Here is a 16,812-nt window from a genome sequence, read left to right on the forward strand (position 1 = left end):
TGTATGAAACACTTAAAAATCCATTACACCACTCAAGGATCTGTATACAAATTCTTTTAAGGGGTAAAATCCTCTCCTGAAGTAATTTGTTTTTTCTCTTTGTTTCCTTTTGATCCTTTTCATGCACGGTTCATTACTGTAATCTTTTTTTAAAAATTGCCTCCATCAATGCTGGCCATTAGTCAAAAAAAAAGAAAAAAAAAAAGTTATTTAACATTTAAATAGCACAGGAGTTGGAGAAACGTCTGCTTTAGTCTGCACCTGTTTAGACTTCCTCCTGCCCAGGGGGAGGACACTCAAGGCGAAGGAAACAATTATGTGAATTTAATTTGCTTGAAATGGACAAAGAATTAAATTTGATTTGTGTTGCTGGTGATTCTGCTGCATTTGGAGTGAGGAGGGTATCTCAAACACTTCAAATGAGATTCAACTACCGGATGAGAAGCAAATTATTTACTTTTGTAACCTAAAATTGCTATTTCAAGAACTGAAAACAGTGCTCCAGCATTCATCCGTCCCGCCATGGCCGTCCCATCCTGTGGGCCGAATTTCTGTCCTCGTCACTGGACAGATTTGCATGTTTGGGGCCCCAACTGTTGGCCTCTCTTCTCAGTCAGAGCAACTGTCTGCCGTTATCGGCTGCTTCAGAAGCTGCCTTTGTGGCCCGCTGTAATCCCTGACCACAAATCCCCAACTCCCAAAACCAAGTAGTGGTGGATGAGGCAACAAATCCACAGCATCAAACAAGACATAGCGTATTCTTGTTTTCCAGCACTGCAGCTCGTCCTCGATCAGTGCATCTCAGCTTGTTCCTTTCATTTCTCATCTGCTGTCTCCTCGTGGCACAGCACTGTCTGCTGGATAAACAGTGTCGGACTTAACGTCTGGAGCTGTGGGTTCATGGTGGCCTGCGTGACAGCCGCTCTGCTTTTCGGTTACTATTTTCCCTGACGTGTGTTCACTCTGCAGTAATATTTGACTGTTTTGACTCTCCTCTTTCAACACTTAAAGGGTCAGTCCACACAAACTATGAAAGACGCATTATTTAAAAAAGGAGATGTGACAGATGGGCTTCATAAGAACACAACAGGAGCAGGAAAAGGAGATTTAGACATCTATGTGAAGGGTCTTTTGCTATCAGTATGGAGGTGAATCGTGTGGGCGTTGTAATAACAACTGGGAAAGCTGAAAGGGTTTCATTTAATCAGCCTTCTTTTTTAAGATGTAAAGCTTACTTGACTTTCCAACACTCAGCTTGCAGCTGAAACATAAACACATATTATTTATGCAGCCATGGAATCAGATATAGACACATCTGTAACCAGCTGCAAATGTAAAGTATGACATGCACTAACACACACACTATACTTATACTTACTGCTCAACTGTATATTTGAAAGTTAGGTTTGCAGCATATTGCAGATGCTAAAAAAAAACAAGAACCACAAAGAGAAAGAGAGAGAGAAGAAAACAGAGACATCTAAATATAAAAACCAACGCAGGGTAAGACTTTGTGGTATTTGTTTGCTTCAAGTTTGACAGGAGCGAGATGATTGCCTCACAGAGATTTCGATTGAAGTCAAACAAGTGGAAAGAAGGTCGAAAAAAAGAATCTAAATAAATGGAGTTGGATAAAAAATATTTTAGTTTTCATCCGCCCAAGATATCTGTCCCTGAAATTTCTGCTGTATTAAAATAGAGATTGAAATGTAATTTCTTTCTTTCGCTCTTTTTTTCTAGTGTTCACAGTTTTGAAAAATGACATTCAGGAGAAGCAACACATTTGGAGCAACATCAACAGTCTCTGTTACTCCGGATAATCCACAGACCTCACAGTCAACAGTTTTCATTGTAACTGCTTTTGAACAAAGAAATAGCCCTCATAAAAAAAACTGTTGACAGTGAGGTCTGTGGATTATCCTCAATGTACCACAGACACTGGAGTCTGGAAAGAAATGTTGCTGCTGAATTTTTTAAAGATCCCCTCCAGACATGTTGAGATGTATGAAAAAAAAATTCTGCTTTGAAAAGTAAGTTGGGCATGATTGAGTTTTCTACAAAAACTTGAATAAATTTGCAGAAAGATCTTGAAATTAAACATTAAAGTGAAAATCCAGAACCACATGATTCACGTCGGAGGTTATGCTGCTCGACATAACATGTGTAAATTCGTGCACACTAGAGGTTTCAAGTTTCCACATCATGCTTGCTGTCAGTTTGCACATTAGACGACGATTGACTTCCAAACAAGGTCACAAATTCAGATTGGTAGGTGAGCTCAGACACTTTCCCTCTTCAGCAAATTGATTTGAAAACAAACTCCTAGTCTCAAACTGTGTACAAATGTCATTCTATCCAGAGAAACTCGAACATCCAAGCAAGTGACGGTAATAAATAACATACTTTGCAGCCTAGTCGTTCGTTCAAATCTGACCATTTCTTACATATTATATTTGCATTTCTACAATATGTGTCATTGTTAAACAAGATGTCATAACGTTTCCCAGCATATTTTTGATGAGACATTTTGACAATTTGCAGCCGAAAATACTTTTCAGGACCTTAACCATCCTGGTGTTTGTGCCTAGCTCTAACCAGGCGATTACCAGAAGAGGACAATGAGAAATTATGGTTCATCATTCTATCAAACATAATCATTTCTTAATTCGACCACTTGACCATGCTCCCAACAAGTACTGTCATTTAAAATTCAAATCCTTATTTTCGTGATCACTCCGAAAGTCTGGAACTCCATTTAACATGTCGAGATTTGTTAATGTTTGACATTTAGCCACCTCTGGGTTGGCTTGAGGGACAGCTGGATGGGTGGGGGAGGGGAAGGGAAGGGAAGGGAAGCGAGGTGCTGTCATTTAATTTACATTCATTTATTCATAAGGGTAACACACATGAATCCACATTTCTGTAAATGTGCCAGTGTTGGCCAGCTAGCTGTTTACACAATACAATACAGAGTCCAGGCAGAACAAACTTGTTGTTGCTGTTGTTATGTAGTCATCTCTGTATATTGCCATCATTATTTGATATTCTGATAGATGATGCGCTTCAGAGACTGTGTTGGAAGTACTGCATGCGTATTTCTTTTCCCTTTTAGACTCCATGCATTCCCGCGAGTCAAATGTAGTCAAAACAATATTCTTTTTCTATAAACTTTATTTCGATTTTCCATATGGAGGAATAGGTACAAAGTTATAGGTGACATCCCCTTTTCAAAGCCCCCTGAAACTTTGTGGTGGCCAAAAGAAAGCACCTATTGTATTTAAATGGTGAGATAAAAACTGGTGCGATACAGAAACCAAAAGAAGCCAAAAAAAAACAGATTCCATCAATCCATTTTCTTTACTTGATCCAAATTGTTTTCTCTCCTGTTTTAGAATTAGAAATACTTTTTTGATCCCCATGGGCAAAAGTGTTTGTAAGTGTTTGTCCAGTTTGTAAGAAAGTTAATTTTTGAGCTTTGGGATGGTGGCTGATTGACCTACAATCTCAAAAACGTTGGGAATCAGCCTCAAAACTGGACCTGATATAAGCTGATATCTACGGAAGAGGATTAGGGCCACATGTGATTTTTTTTTTTAATTCTGAGAAAAAAGTCAGAATTCTGAGAAAAGAGTCAGAATTCTGAGATTAAAGTCAGAACTAAAAAAAAAATTCACATGTGGCCCTAATCCTCCTCCGTAGATATCTCCCACGTGGATCAATAAAGTATTTCTGACTCTGACTTCTTTTAAAGGTGCTCATTTTAGGAAAAGCTGATTTCTGAGTGTCATTCCCAACTCGTCAAATAACGACACTTTGGGATCTTAGGACGGATCATCCGCCAGTCCAAAATGCAGTATCATAAGAGTTAGGAATGAGTCTCAAAATATCTACTTTTCTTACAATAAGCACCTTTAAGATCAGGTGGAAAAATGTTGTGTCTGTTTCATAATCTTTGTCTGTTTCTTAAATTCGGTCTCGGTTTTACGGTCCATGTGGGAGACCAGGATGGTGCTCAGGTCTGATATGCTCGAGTTGCCGCAACCCAATTTGTCAAAACCAAGTTAGAATTCACATGGCTCCTGTTCATAGGCTCCAGATTATACACGACCACTCTCCTCCTTTCTGTCAGTCCTGGTTTATGGAGAAAAATAGGATTTTGGCAGCAAGGTGCTTTTGGTAAACCGGGCACGGCTCATCAGTGGCCTTGTGTCTGTCAGGACAATGTGTCGAGACTTCAGAGCAGATTGTAAAAATGGCAGCCGGTTTCAGGTCCTGCTTGATATCTAATCTACATGGTACATTCAGGCTGACAGCTGACACATCATTCACAAGAGACGGTGATGCGCTGCTGTCTCACAGGGGGAACCGTTCAATTCCAGGTTCTGATTAATTGTTCCCGCAGAGGTCAAACCTGTCTGACTGATTCAATCTGTGCACCAAATTAAAGGATGATCAAAAAGGTTTTTTTTTTCAACTTTTGTGATCTATCTCTCAGAAAGTTAAATAGATTGATAAGTACTCAGTTTAAAGTTCAGATTGTAGTGCTGCGAGGCGCTGAGATTGTTAGAATAGCTTTGTTATATGCAAAAAGCCGTTGGAGATTTCATTATTTTTGTAAGTCTACAAAAAGTATAGGCAAGGCATTGATGAAGAAAGAAAGCGGAGCATTAGTGTGAAAGTTGGACCTCTTGCACGATATGATAAGAATCATCAACACCAGCCTCTCGTCAACATCCCCTCTCACCAGCCGCAGAGAGTGTCTGTCAACAATAATAAGAAGATACCAAATGTTAAAAGGGAAGTACTAAAGAGGGGAGAGCATTGCTGTGGATGAAATCAGACCCTGAATCCTCTGTGATTTTGGATGAAAATAACAGAAGCAGCAAGTAAGTACAGATAATTTGACTGGATTTTGTCAGAGGCTGATGATGAGCTGGAAGCAGAGGGACCGTGAAATGATGAAAGGCCGGCCTCTTTCAGGTTAGTAAACAGTAAGAGGGGGGACATGCTGGAAGTGTGGATTACTGCGGGAGAAAGACTAAAATGAGAATACACTTCTTAGATTGGACATATGTTGATAGGGTTAGATGAAGTATTCCATCCCAGTTGGAAATCAATGAGTTTCCTTTATTACCCCATTTGCATAATAATTACATACAACCTGCAAATAAGTAAACTCACATTTCCATTCCATTTGCTCTTGATTTCATATCTCCTGCTCACATCCAGAGGATGAATCATCCGAAACAGTACCATTGGTTACTTTCCAATTACATTTTGGAAGTGCATTTCTGTAGTTATGGATATTAGATATCTAAACATTTAAGGGAATACATAAGAGTGGGATCAAAGATCTCGATAAGAAAATGTTGTTTTTCATCAGTTTTCATCATTTATACTTTATCTGCATTTAGATTCATTTGAGACTGGATATTTGGCCTTGGATTTTTAAAATTCTCTAAAACTAAAGTTTAAATTGTCTTGTGACTTGAACGAAAACAATGACAGCGACATATGTTAGGGTAGGGAAATATCAAATCTGTCATGTGAATCTTTTTGTGGCCTTAAACTTGTCCAATCATATTCAAATCAAATGAATACACACACACACGCACACACAAATTGAACGAGTATATGCTCAAATTGGACTATTTTTAGGCCACAAAATGATATAAATGTATATTGTATATATACAAATGAAAAAAAAAGTCTTTAAATCAGACCATAAAATACACATCATGCAGCCTACTAGTTTTAAATTCTACTCAAAATAGCTGTCGTCAAAAATAGCAACCGAATAGAATATGATAACAATGCTGAGCCCAGCTCCCGCCTCTCGTTTTGGTTATAGCATGGACACAGTAATACCTCCCGTCACCAGCAGAGGGGGCGCTGTCCCAAGCACTGCCACGCCGTCCGGAAGACGAATGTAAATATTTTTGTGACGTTTCATCTCCCGGATCATTCACATCCACCCATTAAGAAAGACATATCAGTCCCTCCAGCTCGTGACCGCACCGCTGTGTGTCTCCTCCTCCTGTCAGTCCCTGTCCACTAACCTGCGAGTGTGTGTGTGTGTGTGTGACTGTGAGTGTGTGTGTGTGTGTGTGTTTGCTCCATCCATCGCCCGTGTTTGTGCACCAGCTGTTTCCTTGTGTACAACATGCAGAAGAGACGGAAGCCGGAGCCGATCCAACTCAACCCCATCCCCGATGGAAACACTATCAACGGCACCGGAGCCACAGAGTGAGTGTCGATATTCATCTGCTGCTGACATTCAGACTGCCCAGTGAGCGGTATTGATAACCATCTGATTGATCATTCATGAGATTCATGTTCAATATGTTGTAATGATAATAGTGACAGCTGCTGCAACACACAGATAGCTGAATATTCCATGCACAGTGTGTGTAAACTTCCTTTTTAGGTCTCTATTGTGTGTGTGTGTGTGTGTGTGTGTGTGTGTGTGTGTGTGTGTGTGTGTGATGATTGCCTCCATTCTTATCGATTAACATGTATTAATTATTGATTGAATGATTGATCGAGTTCCCAGAGCCCAGGCTGAAATCTTCAAATGACTTGTGTCCAAGAAGAGAGGAGGTGTACAGACTGTAGTTAATATTACTACGTTCATATCATTCAAGTCTATTTTTTTCTTTTCATTTAACCATTTAGACCAGAAAAAGAGAAAAAAATGAAAAATATTGAAAGTCAGGGGAAGTTTCGTGGTCCACAAAAGATTTCTGGAGTGCGGAAGCTGGTCTACCTCGATCAATTGTGTAAATAAGGTCTTTTCAAATTCAATTCAGGTTCTCAGGTCTTCCAGAGTTCTGGATTATGCCGGACGGCCCGTGTGGAGCAATTTATGTTAAAGTCAAGTCAAGTCCCCTCCCCCTTCAGTTGTATAGGAGAATGCTGCAGCGTTGTTTTGCCAGAAATGTTTTGTGGACAATAAAACTTCATCTGACTCTCCATCGGCACGAGGGCGGGCAGAGAATGACTGAATTATTTAATATCTGGGTGAAATTATCCTTTAAATGATTCAGCATACTAGATGGTGATACATTTTCTGCCAATTCAGTCAAGTTGTCTCACCTCCAGCCAGCAAATCCTCAAATCTTAGAAGCTGGCACCAGTAAATCTTCTTCCAGAGGGTTGATTGATCATCACACTGTGGTTGATCAACTAATCATGCAGTAGCCTAAACTAAATATTACAGCTGCAAAAATTTTCATTATTCCAATTTATATTTTTACTACTATTTCACTACTTGGTTTCATGAATCAGTACTGTTACAGAGAAAGTCTAAACATCACTGTCAATGGACCTTTTTCACAGCTTGTCATAGCAAGAAGAGCACAGGTGTGAATAATAACAATATATACAACCACATCCCATTTAGAGTTCGTTCCAAGGTCCTGGTATTGTGTACGCTGACACACTTGATGGAACTGAGGCAGCGTGATTAGTCAGAGATTGACCTTTGCAGGGAGGCGGCGTGTAGAATAATATTTCTGCACGTTGTAGAAGTTCTGTGCGGCTCTGTTCCCACCACAGTTTGACTAAAACACAGTAATGGAGATATTAAACTGTTGTGACACCAATGCTCGCACAGATCTCAGTTCACGGAGAAAAAAAGCCCAGTCAGTCCAGCAAACAAGCTGGATCAGTTGAGATGAGAATTACATAACATGTCATCCCTCGTGATGGCTGGCTTTTCTAACGTGTTGAAGAGGAGGAATATTTCATTGTTTCATCATTACATCATACTCCTGAAGGCCGTTTGGGTCTTTTTGTGATGAATAACTCAGCAAGCAACAGATGAAAAACATTTAGGTGACTTTCTACAACTCAGCATTTTAGAATGAATTCACAGAGCTGCGACCAAACATTTTATAATGAACATTATTTTTTTGATTGATTAATCAGCCTGTTTTGGGTTGTTTTTTTCGTCTGATCAACAACACAAGTATATGCGGTTTGTTATTATTTAACGCAGCAATTTTTCACATTTAAGAAGTAGGAACGATCAAATGAAATTAGAAATTAAAGAGCGCTTCAAGTCCAATGTATACATTTCTCTGCACACTTTTCTTTATGGTATTAATGGATGTTAAAGACACTTTATGCCGAATATCTGAGGATCAGCTTGTGCATAATGTTTAACAGGGGAGTTGTGCATTGGCTTTGCTCAGTAGAAGTTGTTGATGATGACATAATGTTTGGCCCGAGCTGCACACATTCCTGCTGCTGAGTCCGAGGAGCAACATGTCACGATGCAGGAACAAGCAGGAAATCAGAGATTTGGAGGGCTTTGTGGTGGAGGGATCCCATTTCCCACCACAGCAGGAGCTCACAATGTGTGTGTCCAGTAACTCTGCAATATGGTGCACTGTGACACTCAGCCTGACAGGCTGCTGACAGCAAGCCGTTTGGCCTGGTTTTACTCAGACCTCTTTTCCATAAAAAGACAGTTTTATCTGGGTCTACGCTCTGAGCCGTCTGAGGCTCTGTGGAAAAACAAATCATGTTTCAGACCAGTGATGGTGGATGACTGCTCCGCAGGCACACAGATGTCCCTCACACATTTTGTTCCTTAACACTGCATGAAGCAAAACTCCAGCACACCCACACGAAAAAGGAACGGGGATAACAATTGCTAGAGTTACACAGTTACAGCATTACGAGTTAAATTTGAATTATCAAATAATGAACCAGTGTATGTCGGATGAGAAGAAAGCCGTAGCCAAACTTATTACACATAACACAGAACACTATCAGGCAAGAAGTTAGTGCCAAGACTCTGGACCCATCAGGCTTTGATAGTCCACTGAAATTAGTTTTTGAGCAACTCAAGATGTGCAATGTGTTCTGAAGTGCCCTCTTCATCATATCACCTCAAGTGACGTAAGAGAAGAAGAAGCATATTAATGTCTGATTAAAAATTTGTTGTAACAGGTGAGCAATGCACATCTAATCTCGCACGAACGATGGAGAAGTCAGCCGATCCATGGGCACAACCAAAAAGTGCAGAGTGTAAATGTCTAACAGGACATTATACAGTGGTTCTGCAAAGGACGGAACAGATGGAAGTGGGCTTTCTTTGTGCAGAGCTGGAGCATTGCAAAACATTCAGACACCAGTGGAGAAGAGGACTGAAGTTTGTCAGGACTCGGTCCAGGATCTTGTTGTGCTATAACTGAGTATGTATAGATTAAAGACAACACAGTCTGGTATTATCATGACCGATGTATCACCCAGCTGTCGTACATGCCCGCGGGTGTTTCATATTTTGGCTGATGAAACCTCCCCTTTCAGACCCTTATTATTCTTATCGGTGTGCTGAGTTTGACGACCTCGTGTAATTCCCAGCAGAGCTCCACCCATCAGGCCCTCTGCGCCGCTGATGTCTCATCTTGTCATAGCAGAGAAAGCACAGGTGTCACTAATGAGATTAACGGTGGCTCTGTACTACAGACGTCCCTGTCAGTCAGGACAGTGTGACAGTGAGCTGGCACGCACATGAACAGTACCCGGAAACTAGAGCCCCTAAATGCAATTCGGCCAGCGTTCATTTCATCGTGTCCCATGGATGTAAGGATGATAGAACATAATGGTGTCATAGAATATCTCAGGTAAACCCTCCAGTGTTTATACAGTGGGGAGAAAATGATAGTGTTTCAAAACACACACTTATAAATGAGCACATTATTTTTGGACGAGCACACAGGAGGATTCGACTCTCATGCTAGCAGCACAGGTGTTGCATATTGGGCGCAGATGAGCTCAATGCGATCGATGAGCCTCTCATTGAAACCAGACCATACCACTCTGGCGAAAAGGAATTGCCATTACTGCCCGCCAAATGCTTTCTCAGCGTGAAATGGCTGGCAGCCATGGGGGAAGTGTACTGAGTGGCCCACATGATGCCAGCCAAGCATGTAATATTATCAGAGGAGATCTGAGAACAAATAAAAACAACCTGTTCTGGTGTAGACCGGCTCTGGCAATTTGCTGTTTGCTCAAATCTTGGATAAGATCCCACTGTCGCATACGTCCAAACTTACACAATATGGCTGTGAATATGTATAGTTTCATTATTCACAGAGGTGTTGCTTTTCAGGTGAATGGGAATAAAGCAAGTGTGAACGTGTGAAGAAGAAAGTCAATGATCAAAACCTGCACGGCACCCACAGTTTGTCCTGCTGATGCTTGATTCATTAGACACCACTCATGTTTCCTGTTTTACCACAGAGGAACTGTTGCTTGTTTGTCGCGCTTAGAAATATGTACGCTTGATTGCAAAAGCATTAATTCCCCTTCACTTTAAACACTGCTGTTTTCTTGCAGACAAAAAAAAAAATCAGGCTGTCCTTGTAATTCATTAAACTGTAGTTTCCGTATTTGTGAGAACTGCAGAGTGCAAAAACTTTCTGTTAAAAAAGCTGAGAAGTAATGATTTTTTTTTTTCTTGGATCCTTAAAAGATAGATTGACCCAAAAATGAAAATTCAGCTATTCAGAAAGTTGGGTGAAGTTTTGTGGTACACAAAACATTTCTGGAGCTTTACAGAAAAACAGCGTTGCAGCCTTCTCCTAGACAAATGAAGTAGATGGGGACTTCTGTACAATGTTAGAAAACAACAAAAAGAAAAAACATATAATGGCTCCATAAAGCTGGCCCTGTGTAATCCAAGTCTGCAAAAGGACAGTGTTCCCAAAGTGATTTGAAAGAGATTACACCACATTTACATTTATAAAGCTTTTACTGTAGCTGCCAAGCTAAAAGCGTTTGTATACAAGGTTGCTGTGTTTCAATTCAGGGTCTGCATCCTTCGAAGGACCCGGCCTTTGAGGTCTTCGAAGGCGAGTCCTTCGGAGAGACCTTGTTAATCGCGTCAACCGTTGTTAAATGGGACGGTCTAGCCTTTGGAGTATTTCCTGGTTGCGTCACCAGATGTTTTACCCTTATGTCACGATTTCTGCCGTCCAGGCCTGCGAAAATGACGATCTATGCCACGTGATGTCGCCATTTTCTCTATTTCTCTCTTCTTTTTCGGGCGTGCAAAGAATCTTGGGATATGTGAGTCCATGAAGGATAGTAGCAGTGCATCCTCCAAAAAGAGGGAGAAGATGGCCGCATTTGGAGGAGCCTTTGAATTGGGACAGCCTTTACGCGGCGTTGAGATGTAATTGGCCTTCAAATGCTGCCTCCGACGGATGCAGACCCTGAATTGAGACACAGCACCTGTCTTAAGCGGGTGCGTCAAGGGTCAATTTTTGTATCCTGGGGGCTTCCAGACACTTGGTTTACACCAGATGAGCTGTATGGAGCCATTTTTTCTTTTTCTTCCTTGTTTTTTTTACATTTTAAAACAAGTCCCCATCTATTTCAGTTGTTTAGGAGAACACTGAAAATGCTGTTTTGCTCTGACGTTCCAGAGCTGTACTGTAGACTACAAACTTCATGTGGACGAGTAAATAATGACAGAAGTTTCAATTTTGGGTGAAGTTGTCCTTTAATAACCGACACTTAACCGTCACCAGTCGAACCACTGGCAGCCGTCTTAAAGTGGGAATAGTGTGTAGGCCTCACAGTTTATCTGGATTCATTTATTTTAATTCAATAGCTAAAAAAAATTCTGTTTAACAGTACTGCAACATCCTATCCTAGCTAACCTTAATGGATAAACATTTAACAGTGTAAGAAATACAGTTAGAAGATGAAGAAACTACATTAAACTCACAATGCAAAACCATGGGTGTGTGGCTCACAACATCTTCTTTGCAGCACGTTATGACCAGATGCAGTAACATTGATTCTTTTGCATTCAAGTTTGTGTTGGATGTCCTTGGACATTGTGTGGATGGAGCACAAAAGGCCAGCGTCGTGCTCACTTTTTCCTGCACCCAGAGGCAGGCGGGGGGCTGCGGTGTGCAGCTACTGGAGTCCCTCCCACCTGCGTATTGTGTGTTTCAGGCTGCTCTTCTTCTCAGTATCTCCGGCCTCCTCCGCCCCCAGCTCTTGTCGACAAAACGCCCACGCTACCCACAGCCAACTCAAACTCAGCACCTCGTCTCCATGGATATGCAGGGCCTGCTGTCAAAAATAAAACCACTTAACCCTCTCCCTGCCGTGTGTTAGAGCAGGGGAGAGAAGAGCGTTACTGCCCTGCTCTGGCTGCTCTCAACTGAGTCGTGATCAAGTGCAAAGATTTCGTAAAAAGCATAATTACCACTGGGCTTGAAGAAGATGTACTTATTAGTATCGTTTTATCATGCAAACATAAAAAAATTAAAAAATAAATAAAAAATGGCGCTTATACTAAACTTTGTAAGAAGCTGAAGACTAACACATGACAGGAGCTTGCACACCTGCTTTTAGCTTTTAACAGATACTGAAAAACGCTTCAAAATTCAAATGTGAGCTTGTTTCTGTTAATTTACATGAACAGACAAATAAACCTGTTGTATTTATCTGTTGTAGTTTTCAAATTCACTTCTCTGACAGGACCACTCGATCTTTAAACACCCTTCTTATCAAGTTTGTGATAAAAGCTTTGGCCGGCTTTGTGTCGCAGTGTTTCGAGGGGAGAGGTCAGAACGTCAGAACAGTTCACTCCACAATTGATTTCTCAAGGAGATGCATCGCCATGACAACAGCATCGGGGGAGCAGTGACAGCGCTCAGAAGAACCTCCAGCTCCCTCGCATCCGGACCTGGGAAGGAACACTAAAACAGAACCTGCAATCCTTTCCGTCTTCCTGCTGGGTCTTTGGGTGGTGGTCATTGTTCCTAGAGACTCGTGCAGTAGTAGTCATCATCACACAGCAAGTCTTTCCTCCAAGGTTTTATGAATATAAGAGATACGGAAGATCTTGCTGCACTGAGCATTGGCTCATTTGGGAGAAAGAACATCTGCAAAAAATCTGTCTGAATGGTCTCAAGGCCCCTTTTATTTAGGGAAGAATTCACTGATGATACATGCATTACACATCTGTCTTCATCGTCTGTCTCAGAACAAACTTGGAGGCGCTGCAGAAGAAACTAGAGGAGCTCGAGTTGGATGAGCAGCAGCGGAAACGCCTGGAGGCCTTTCTGACACAGAAGCAGAAGGTGGGTGAGTTGAAGGACGATGACTTCGAGAAGATCTGCGAGCTGGGCGCAGGCAACGGAGGGGTGGTCTTCAAGGTCTCCCACAGACCCTCCGGTCTGATTATGGCGAGGAAGGTAAGCAGAGGGCTGAATAAAGGCACGACTTTGATGAATACACTGTGAAAAACTGCAGTTTTCTTCAGTATTTCAGACAGGCATTGTTTTTTACAGGCATCTATCCATATAGGCTGTGTGTGTGTGTGTGTGTGTGTGTGTGTGCGCGTGCACAGAAAAACAAGATTAATGTCCTTGTATTCATGTTCTGTGTGACGTGAGAACATAAATAAAACCTGTTTCCTGTTTTCCAGCTGATCCACCTGGAAATCAAACCAGCCATCAGGAACCAGATCATTAGGGAGCTGCAGGTGCTACACGAGTGTAACTCGCCCTACATCGTGGGCTTCTATGGGGCTTTCTACAGCGATGGAGAAATCAGCATCTGCATGGAGCATATGGTACTTAATCTTTTTAATATGTAATGGCTGCCGGTGTGTTTTGCACAATGTTCACTTTGGGTGCTTCAAGTGTGTGTTTCCTTGTTTCTTTCCACGTACAACTACCTTTTATTCACAAAGACCATTTTGTTGGTTGAATGTCACAAATGATTATTTTTATGCTCTCCATATTTCCCCTTCCCTGCTGGCGGTAGGACGGCGGCTCCCTGGACCAGTCGCTGAAGAAGGCAGGCAAGATCCCAGAGCAGATCCTTGGCAAAGTCAGCATCGCTGTGGGTAGCTCCGACACCTCTCCTACCAGTTTTCTGCTCTGGTCGTCACACTACAGCTATATTTGTTTGTTTTTTTCTATCGCTGATGCATAGGCATATGTACGTTATTTCTTCTGCACTATCAAATAATCAGAAGCCCTGCTCGACTGATACGCATTATATGTCTTTCCAGGTCATTAAGGGGCTCTCCTACCTGAGGGAGAAACACAAGATCATGCACAGAGGTCATTCATTTTTTTTCATTAATTATAAGATGTTGGGAATATAATCAGATTTTTAAAGGTTACATGAGACACGTGAACAACAGTGCTTGCTTTAAATAACCTGAGGCAGAGTATTAGGATACATGGACTAGATGTTTGTTGCACTCAGTGTCGTACACAGGGATGATGAAAGGAAGCACAGCAGGCGCCGAGTCTTTGCAGCAGTTTGTTCTGTGTTGCTCACTGTTCCCCGTTGAACACTTGCCCATCATGTTCCCTAATATACTGCATGTCCCTCTTTCAGATGTGAAGCCCTCGAACATCCTAGTGAATTCCCGCTGTGAGATCAAGCTGTGCGACTTTGGAGTGAGCGGACAGCTCATCGACTCCATGGCTAACTCCTTTGTGGGCACTCGCTCTTACATGTCTGTGAGTTAAAAATGGACACGCTCCTCCTTTCCTGCTGCTCTCATTCGAACGTTATTGTTAGGGCATTATTTAGAATTCCAGTTACGAGTAGGATTTATAGCTCTAGGGCGATTAAATTCTTCAGTTCAGACTCTGTTTGAATTTTGGTGACAAACAAATCATTTCGGCCTGGCTTTACTAAAAGACAGGCCTCATCTTGACTAGAAATGTATATACACTTAGAAATGTATATACACTTCACCACTAATTAGATGATTTATAGTTCTAGATTTGTTTTGCCTTATTAAAAATCCAATGACATTTCATAAATGTCTTTCAAAAAAATTTCACTGTCTTGTTGCTGTGTACAAAAAACCCTTTATCTATTTTAGATTTTGCACACATTTGTGAGTGTTTAGTGTCACATTTGATGCAGTCTGTTTTTTGTCAGGATTGCTTATAGTAACGATCGGATTTCATGTGTGTTGTGCAGCCAGAGCGTTTGCAGGGCACCCATTATTCTGTCCAGTCAGACATATGGAGTATGGGTCTGTCCCTGGTCGAAATGGCTATTGGACGCTTCCCCATCCCGCCGCCTGATGCTAAGGAACTGGAACAGATTTTTGGATTCCCAATGGAAGGGGAGGCAGCCGCCAGTGAGTCCTCCCCAAAGTCACGGCCTCCTGGGCGACCAGGCAGCTGTAAGTCTGAGTGGACACTAGTTGATTCTGAGATTCGGCAGAGTGGCTTTTTTTAAATGACTGCAGCTGTGACTGAAACCAGTTTCAAAAGAATTGTTGATGTTTTTTATCACAAGAAATCAAAGCAGGGTCTTAACACCTTTTCCAAGCTTTTTTATAGCCCTACACCTGTGGTGAATATATATATATATATATATATTATATATATATATATATATATATATATATATATATATATATATATATATATATATATATATATATATATATATATATATATATATATATATATATATATATATATATATAAATAATGTATGCATGTGTATATATATATATATATATATATATGTATATATAAAACACATACATCATATAAAAATTGTGTCACATGTATTTTTAAAGCCCTGTATCCAAAATCTGTACACTATTCAGACCTTCAAAACACATTAAAATTCAAGCGTTGCCATGGAAGCACCCGTTGGAGCCCTTTCAATGAAGTATTGTCATGAAGTGACATCTATTGGTGGCCTTGAGTGATAAGTGCTGAGTACACAGTGACTGATGGCAGAAGCTGACATTTCTTATTCTTCTCCTAGCATACGGACCTGACAGCAGACCACCGATGGCTATATTTGAGCTGCTTGACTACATAGTCAACGAGGTGAGTTTGCCTACTACGACCACCTACTGCGATTTATAACCATGAAATTCAAGAGTTAAATTAACTGACTTTATTCGAACCCTGCATGAACACACTCGATAGTGTACGTTGTGGATATGCATTTGCCTGCAATTTGATAAATTCAGTGCTGACTGAACCTTTTGATTTTCAGCCTCCACCAAAGCTCCCCGGGATATTTGGCCCCGAATTTCAAGACTTTGTGAACAAATGGTATGTATGAGAAATCTTTGAACTATCTTCTCAGTACCAATATTAACTAGAATCAACTACAATTGAAGATGAGCATCTGAAAATAAGACGTTATGCCACCTAGTGGTGTTAAAATGCACTACACCTGTTTCTTCTCTTACAGTTTGATAAAGAATCCTGCAGAGAGAGCAGACCTGAAGCAGTTGATTGTGAGTGACTTTTAACCAAGAAACCAAAACTTTTTTGCATCTCTTGACCATTTCACAAGCCTTTCCTTTTCTTCAGGTGCATCCCTTTATCAAACAGTCTGAGGTAGCGCAGGTCGACTTTGCTGGCTGGTTGTGCAGCACCATCGGACTCAATCAGCCTGGGACACCCACCCACGGGACGGCAATGTGAGGCCCGTTCTGCCTACAACATATCCCAAGGTCCTCCAATGGATGGAGGTGCATTATGGGTTAAATGTTTGTTTATACTGAGTTTTGAAATTGTGCAGTCAATAGTCGTATATTTAGTGTACACACCTACATGCCAAGTGAAATTAACTTTACACTTAATTCTCAAGGCTACATTGCAGGCCTGCCTGAAAAGCCATCTTTTCTAATGATCATATAATTACAAATGCTGCTCAACCTGTGTGCTTGATATTCCTCTTTACCTTGTGTCCCAACAGCGCAGACAGATTACAATCTTTGTTAGCTTATGTGAAATAAATAAGTCTTGTGAATCAAAAACTTTGAATGAC

At 41.1% G+C, this 16,812-nt stretch overlaps 1 protein-coding gene across 1 annotated transcript; it reads left to right on the plus strand.

The window, feature by feature from the left end:
• The first annotated feature begins 5,950 nt into the window (after positions 1-5,950).
• Positions 5,951-16,801, plus strand: map2k1 (mitogen-activated protein kinase kinase 1). Its single transcript, XM_030425643.1, has 11 exons — positions 5,951-6,246; positions 13,019-13,229; positions 13,463-13,609; positions 13,804-13,881; positions 14,054-14,105; positions 14,389-14,513; positions 14,986-15,193; positions 15,793-15,857; positions 16,030-16,088; positions 16,231-16,276; positions 16,353-16,801. Exons 1-11 carry the CDS (start codon positions 6,164-6,166, stop codon positions 16,464-16,466), a joined length of 1,188 nt encoding a protein of 395 aa, XP_030281503.1. The 5' UTR covers positions 5,951-6,163; the 3' UTR covers positions 16,467-16,801.
• The last annotated feature ends 11 nt before the right edge of the window (positions 16,802-16,812 follow it).

Source organism: Sparus aurata, chromosome 8 (assembly GCF_900880675.1).
Source record: "Sparus aurata chromosome 8, fSpaAur1.1, whole genome shotgun sequence".
Classification (NCBI taxonomy): domain Eukaryota; kingdom Metazoa; phylum Chordata; class Actinopteri; order Spariformes; family Sparidae; genus Sparus; species Sparus aurata.